The following is a 7,583-nucleotide window of genomic DNA, read 5'->3' as shown; positions in this document are numbered from 1 at the left end:
AGAGCCACTGTCCTGCATGTTTTATGTTTCTCTCTGCTCCAACACACCTGAGTCTGATGATGTGCTCGTTATCAAGCAGCTGAAGCTTGTCACAGTTTGATTATTGTTAGACTCAGGTGTGTTAGGGTAGGGAGAAACCTAAAACATGCAGGACAGTGGCTCTCCAGGAGCAGGATTGCCCACCCCTGCTGTAGATGTCCACTATTTCAAGTTGGTCCAGTCGTCCTCGCCTATAGGCGTTGCCATCTGGTCAGATTTTGACCAAAAAAGGGCATTGATATGACGTTTGCAAGGCGGTTTGCAGGGCGCAGTGTATGGACCAGGGGTAGGCGATTCCGGTCCTGGAGAGCCACTGTCCTGCATGTTTTAGGTTTCTCTCTGCTCTAATGATGTGTGTGATGCTCGTCACAGTTTGATTATTGTTAGACTCAGGTGTGTTAGGGTAGGGAGGAACATAAAACACGCAGGACAGTGGCCTTCCAGGACCAGAATTGCCCACCCCTGCCTTACCCGATTAGAATCAGGGTTTTTAGACTGCATGTAAACGTAAGGGGCACTGAGGAGGGGAAGGAGTACAAATGTGGAATGAGACTGGGCCTTAGATGTGACTGAAGATCCTATCCAACTGCGAAATATATATATATTGTGTATATATGTGTGTATATATATACTTTGTTCTCCCACATTGTTAAATCTCTGTTAAGTCTGACACAAAACAAGGAAATGCTCCAAACCTGAATCAGGGGTTACACTTAATATATAACGAATAAATACATAAAAGTAGAAAAGACAAAGAGAAATACAACAAAAATCCTCTAAAATAACTTTTAACCAGAACAGAAAACCCCTAAGATCACAATAAAAAACACAAAAATAGGATAAAGTAATAACTGAACAATGACTGATCTCCAGAGACGCTGTGGTTCATCTCTGGTCCCAGAATTTAGTTTAGTCTGAATATTTAATACACTTCCTGCTTTATTGTTTTGTATTTAACACGGTTGTCATGGCCACCGCTCTGACCTCTTTAATATGCTGAGTTGGTGTGTGTGTGTGTGTGTGTGTGTGTGTGTGTGTGTGTGTGTGTGTGTGTGTGTGTGCATTAAGGGTGAGTATATAGAGTTGCATGTTATAAAAGGTACAAGGTCCACTTTCAATTCATTATATTTCTCTTTTTCCTCTTTTTGTGCTCAGTTATTATTATGAACTTAATACTTTTATGCATTAACACTTAACACATGTGTTTTAATAATACAGTTTTGTGTTTGATCCACTAAAATATTCCCCAAAAAAATGACGAGACAATGAAAGTAGAAGACTGTGAGGGTTAAAACGAGTAAGTTGTGTGACGCCGTCTGTGGGGGAAGACAAAAACCAGACTGAGGTTTGAGGTCAAGAGAGAAGAAAGCTGCGTAGTTTCTGTGTGTGGGTGGATTGAGGGAGCATGATCACACCTGTGCGTTCATCAAAGACAGACAGGGAGAGTGAGGGAGGGCGGCAAACCTTTATCCGACAGTGTGTGAAACACCTTGATGACATGAAAGGGAGTCACTGACGGAGAGTTCTTCAAAATGTCAAAAGCACCGCAGCGTCTGTTCGGAACAGGCCATTCTTGGCTCCGGGTGTTGTTGCTGTCTGGACGCTTGGCTATTCGGAGCGGGCCGAGTGTGTGGACCCTGAAAACACTGCTTGCATCGACGTCACACTCAACACTGCACCCCCTTGGGTTTTCGGCAACACACCGGCTGAGTGTAAAGCCGATCGGATGAACGGTTCTCCAGATATGAGAAGGACAGACGCACATAGGCAGATGGTGCTGCTACTGGTCCAGTTATTGGCCCAATGACACCAAATTTGTCATGTCCACTCCGCCATCTTGTCTACACACGTCCACCAAATATGGCTGCAATAGCTCAAAGTGTTCAAGAGATATGACCGCATTATTTTATCGCTGATTGCTCAAAATGGCGGGGTAGGGAATAAAACCACAGACCACAGACAAAGCCATGGCAACACAGACTGTATGAAAAATAGACGTAGCGTCTCCGTCGGGGTCCGTTCTCTCAATTTGATCCAATCGTCCTCGCCTACGGGAGTCTCCATCTTGTCTTTGACTCCGCCTCATTTCCTCTGACCAAAAAAGGGCATGTATGTGACGTTGGAGGGAGGGGCGCACGTCCATATGGCTGACGTTTACCTCCGAGGAGAAGTGAGGGCCAGAGGCTAGCTGTCACTCAAGAGGCCACGCCCCTAATTATTCATAAACTTTAACCTCGAATAAAATAAAAACTAGCCCCTCCCCCTCAGTGTTGTCATGGAGATCTGGTCTAAACACACAGACTAGAATGTTCTTTTGTCCTTAAACAGGTTTAATGATGCTGTGTAAACGGCCTGTTTAACATGGGGCTCAATGAGAAACTGCTCTGTTAGGAAACCTGCCCCTAGTGGACACTCAGAGAACTGACGCTGACGGAGCTTCCTGATTGGATCAAACAGGAAGTCTCTGTGAGGAAGCATCTAGACATAAATGGGCGTGGCTTATAGAGATAGATAGATTCATCTCGACCAACAGAATCCAGGAATTTGAAGACTTATGGTTTAAAAGTTATGGACCTATGGAACAGTGGTTAGAGCAGTTGCCCCATGTAAGGAGGCTGAAGGTCACGGGTTCGACACCGACCTGCGGCCCCTTTGCTGCATGTCCCCCCCCTCTCTCTCTCACCCTATTTCCTGTCTGTCCTAAATAATAAAGGCTTGAAAAACTGCCAAAAAATTAACTTTAAATAAAAGGTTATGGGCCGAAAACATAAAGTTTGTTGTTATGGTGCCACCATCTGAGCAAACTGCACCGGTTTCAACAGAGATCCCTCTCTTGGGTCCTCAGCAAAACACCCGACATGGACGGCTCTGGACTCAGACGTGTGAAGTACAAACACACATGGCAGATACAGGAGTCGCTCACGAAAACAACTGTGAGGGGGCAGTTGTTGAGACTGTGAGCAACCAGGGCAAATTGCGCAGTCTCGCGGTAAATCAACGCAACAGACACCTGCAAATACGCATTCAGCATATGACGGGGGGGATGTCCCTGCATGTGTGTGACATCAAAAGTAGGAAGATCAGTGATGCCCTGTCCTCACACAGAGCAGAGCCTGTGCAAACGTGGCTTTGTCTTTGTCTTCTTCTTCATTCACTCTGAACTCTGAAGCCTTCAGAAGCAGCTTCGACGCCGCCGAAGCTCCACACAAGGAACATTTTTCCGCTCTCTTTTGACTCGACGACGTCGGACCCAGAAGATAAAGAAGTTAACTGAGAGGGAAGCATCATTCTGCAAGGTACGCGCAGCAAACACGCCATATTCTGCATGTTCTGAGTGTGTGAGTGTGATTTCAGGGTTTGTCCTTGATGACTGATGACTTTGTAATGAGTCAAAAATCAACACTTTATGTCGCATCAGCATGTTTGATTAGATTTGGTCTTGATGAGGTCACTTCCACACGAGCGCAGAAAGACAAAAGTATTAAAAAACGTTCATTTTTAGGCAAACATCAAACTTCAAACACAGTATAAAACAGATAAGGGTGATATCCAAACCCGTACAAGAGTCATAACAGTATCAAACAATGACTCATTACACTCAGGGATCACGTAGAGAACTAGTACTGTGCAAATATGGATGCAATATTTACAGAGCACCTGAAGTTCTCCAAAAAATGTGTTTCCCAGACGAACGGCGCAGCCTTTTCTATTACCGTCCACCGCACCGCCGCACCACCGCACCACACTATATATATAATCTCACCGTAGCTGTTTGTGAGAAGTGAAACTGCTGGAACGAGAGATATCATCACAGGTTGTTCTTTTGAAGAAGTAAGTGAGCATGCAACATGCTTCTCACATGCTAACTGTGCATGACGGAGAAATTATGATTATTTCTGTGCCGTTCGTGCACAAGGTCATAAGCACCAGAGAGAGAAATGTCTCGTTGCAAGGCCACATTGAAAAATATAGAACAAACAATGGGACAAGTGTTCCATACGAACACCTCACTGATCAAGATAACATGTGGATCGCTGATTCATCAAAGTGGGTTCGGGTCGCGGGGGCAGCAGCTCCAGCAGGGGACCCCAAACTTCCCTTTGCCGGGCCACATTAACCAGCTCTAACTGGGGGATCCTGAGGCGTTCCCAGGCCAGTGTGGAGATATAATCTCTCCACCTGGTCCTGGGTCTTCCCCGAGGCCTCCTCCCAGCTGGACGTGCCTGGAACACCTCCCTAGGGAGGCGCCCAGGGTTCATCCTTACCAGATGATCCTGAACCACCTCAACTGGCTCCTTTCAACGCAAAGGAGCAGCGGCTCTACTCCGAGTTCCTCATGGATGCTGAACTTCTCCCCCTCTCTCTAAGGGAGACTCCAGCCCCCCTCCTGAGGGAACACATTTCAGACGCTTGGACCTGGACCTGGTTCTTTGGGTCCTGACCCAGCTTTCATGACCACAGGTGAGGGTAGGAACCAGGGCTGAGCGGTAGATCCAGAGCTTTGTCTTCCTCAGCTCTCTTTTCGTCACAACGGTGCGGTAGAGCGACTGCAGCTCCGCCCCCGCTGCTCCTATTCTCCGACCAAACTCACGCTCCATCGTCCCCTCACTCCTGAACATGATCCCGAGGTACTTGAACTCCTTCACTTGGGGTCAGGACTCATTCCCTACCTGGAGAAAACCACTAAAAAGTAAATGACAACAAAAATAAAGAGACATGTCTAATGTTCCAGTGTCACATGGAAACACTCCTATCTTGTTGTTTCTAGATCACCAGCAGGTCGCTTTGTTGTTTGCGTGACCTTGTTACATGCTCGTGAGCCTCCTCCGCGCATCCTGGTTCTCGGTGATACATCTAAGATCCCCGTTGATTAGGATCTTATCAGCCTCTAAGATCAGATGAAGCATGAAGTGAAACCACCTGCAGCCTAACTGACTGTAAACTGCGTGCATTCACCTCATTTCTAATGGGGTAAAAAGGAGGTCATTCACCCCCGGAGGAAGAGGTGAACTAGAACACTGGCTTTTGTCCTGCAAACAGACCCAAAAAAGTGTGATGTGAGTTTTACTCAGTGGAGGCAGGGTGCACACTTTACACTGAACTATCAGAATGATGTGCGAGATGTTATGTTCTTATAACACGGTCACACTGTGATACATGGGGTTTGCTGTATGTTGCTGAATAGGGGTTAAGGGACCTTTAAGAGACTGTGATTATTACGGGATGCTACGTTACGCGTGGAGCACCTGAAAACAAAACAAGGAAGTGTTGACGTGTGTTAACACCCGAGGCTGAAGTAAAATGTCTTTCACACACAACAGGAGACACCTGAGCAAGTGAGGACACATCACTGATCTGTGTGTTTAAAGACTTTAGATTTTAACCATGAAAGAAGCCACTGGTAAGGATTCACTGAACCTTTATTATTCACATCTGTTGCTTCAGTACAAATAGAAACACCACAGTCTATGTTACATTAGAAGTCCGCTTCCTGTATTCAAATTGTTCCTGCCGACACTAAGTCACTGAATACAACCAAGCCCAATTGTGCGGTACTTCTTCTTTTCTGGGTATTTCTATCATATCATGCCGTCTACCTTCACTCCGCTCTGATGAACTGATGATTACATTAGTATAGAAGGCGACACGGTGATGTGGTGGTCAGCACTGTCGCCTCACAACAAGAGGGTTCCTCACAACAAGAGGGTTCCTGGTTTGAATCCCAGCCCTTCTGTGTGGAGTTTGCATGTTGTCCCCGTGTCTGCGTGGGTTTTCTCCGGGTTCTCCGGTTTCCTCCCACAGTCCAAAGACGTGCAGGTGTTCGGTTCATTGATGACTCTAAATCACCCGTAGGTGTGAATGGTTGTCTGTCTCTGTTCGTCTCTATGTGCCCTGTGATAGACTGGCGCCCTGTCCAGGGTGGACCCCGCTTCACGCCCGATGTCAGCTGGGATCGGCTCCAGCCCCCCGCGACCCCGACAGGGACAAGAGGCTGAAAATGAATGAATGAATGAATGAATGGGGCTGAACCAAATAAGCACAGTGTACCAAATGATCAAATATGGTCACTAACTGCTAACGTTTGTTGTATTCCCCTAATTGTTTGCTGTAAATGTTCATCTTTTTCTTTTCTTCTCCAGATCTAAACCATGGTGTTGGTGACTATGACCGCCGTGACTCCAGACTATGATTACAGCACAGACGACCCAGACGGCGAGCTCTGCAACCTGGACCCCAACCCAGTGGAGGTCATCACCCAGACATACATCCACTCCATCATCTGTGCCTTCGGCCTGATCGGCAACGCTCTCGTCATCGCCACCTATATATTCTACAAGAGAACCAAGACCATGACGGACGTCTATCTTTACAATGTCGCCGTGGCAGACCTGATCTTCGTGGTCGCTCTGCCCTTTATCATATACAACGAGCAGCACGGTTGGTTAATGGGCTCTGTGGCCTGCAAGACGCTGAGGTCGGCCTACAGCATCAACCTCTACAGTGGCATGCTCCTGCTCGCGTGCGTCAGTGGCGACCGCTACATTGCTATAGTCCAGGCTAGGAGATCCTTCGGTGCCCGCTCACGCTCTCTGATGTACAGCCGCCTCATCTGCTGCGCTGTTTGGGTGTCTGCCATGGCTTTGACTCTGCCCACGCTCCTCTACACCGAGCGCTTTGAAGAGCAGAACCTGGAGGCTGGGACCGTCACTGTGATGTGTCAGCTGTCTTTCACCAACGATGAGACGGCAAAGCTCATGAAGGTGGTGGTGCCCAGCCTTCAAATGGCCATCGGCTTCCTGCTGCCTGTGTTGGTCATGGTGTTCTGCTACTCCAGCATCGTGGGCACGCTGCTGAGAGCCCACAGCAGCCAGAGGCACAAGGCCATCCGTGTGGTTCTGGCAGTGGTTGTGGTTTTTATCGTGTGCCACCTTCCCTACAATGCGGCTCTGCTGGACCACACTCTGTCTCTGTTTAAGGAGAGGAGTTGTGTTGCAGAAAAGGTTAAACTCCAAGTGCTGGCCATTTCCCGGAGCGTAGCCTACCTCCACTGCTGCCTCAACCCGCTCCTCTACGCCTTCATCGGGGTGAAGTTCAGGAGCCACTTCCAACAGATAATGTTGGACTTATGGTGCTTTAGCAAAAAGTACATCTACACCGCTCGCTCGTCACGCGTCACGTCTGAGATTTGCGTCTCAGGCCGCATGTCTTCAGACGGCTCCAACAAAGTGACATCGTTCAGTGCATGACACTGCGGCGGTAGAGGATCGAGCAGCCTCTTGGTTTCCCCGAGCTGGTACTGTGCTGTAGCTGTGCTGTAGCTGTACATAAGTAGAGGTAAAATCACCCTTTCAAAATGTGCTTCAATAGAAATATGTAGTGGATTTGAAGTCTAGGTAATACTCCGCAAACATGAGAAGTCCCTTCAAAATAAGATACTATAACATTTGATTAGATTAGACTCTTTGTTGTCGTTGTACGAATCATACAATGAAATTCAGGAGCACTCAAGGACGATGCTTAAATATAAAAATAAATAAATGCTT

The 7,583-nt window shown here is 47.4% G+C and overlaps 1 protein-coding gene across 1 annotated transcript; it reads left to right on the top strand.

The window, feature by feature from the left end:
- Positions 1-6,188: 6,188 nt before the first annotated feature.
- Positions 6,189-7,286, top strand: ccr6b (chemokine (C-C motif) receptor 6b; the record flags this gene model as incomplete). The annotated part of the gene is made up of 1 exon (XM_083924525.1): positions 6,189-7,286. One exon carries the CDS (start codon positions 6,189-6,191, stop codon positions 7,284-7,286), a length of 1,098 nt encoding a protein of 365 aa, XP_083780651.1.
- Positions 7,287-7,583: the final 297 nt, after the last annotated feature.

This window comes from Echiichthys vipera (assembly GCF_963691815.1).
Source record: "Echiichthys vipera genome assembly, chromosome: 12".
NCBI classification, from domain to species: domain Eukaryota; kingdom Metazoa; phylum Chordata; class Actinopteri; order Perciformes; family Trachinidae; genus Echiichthys; species Echiichthys vipera.
The sequence above is the reverse complement of the archived record's forward strand: the minus strand, read 5'-3'. Positions and strand labels throughout refer to the sequence as shown.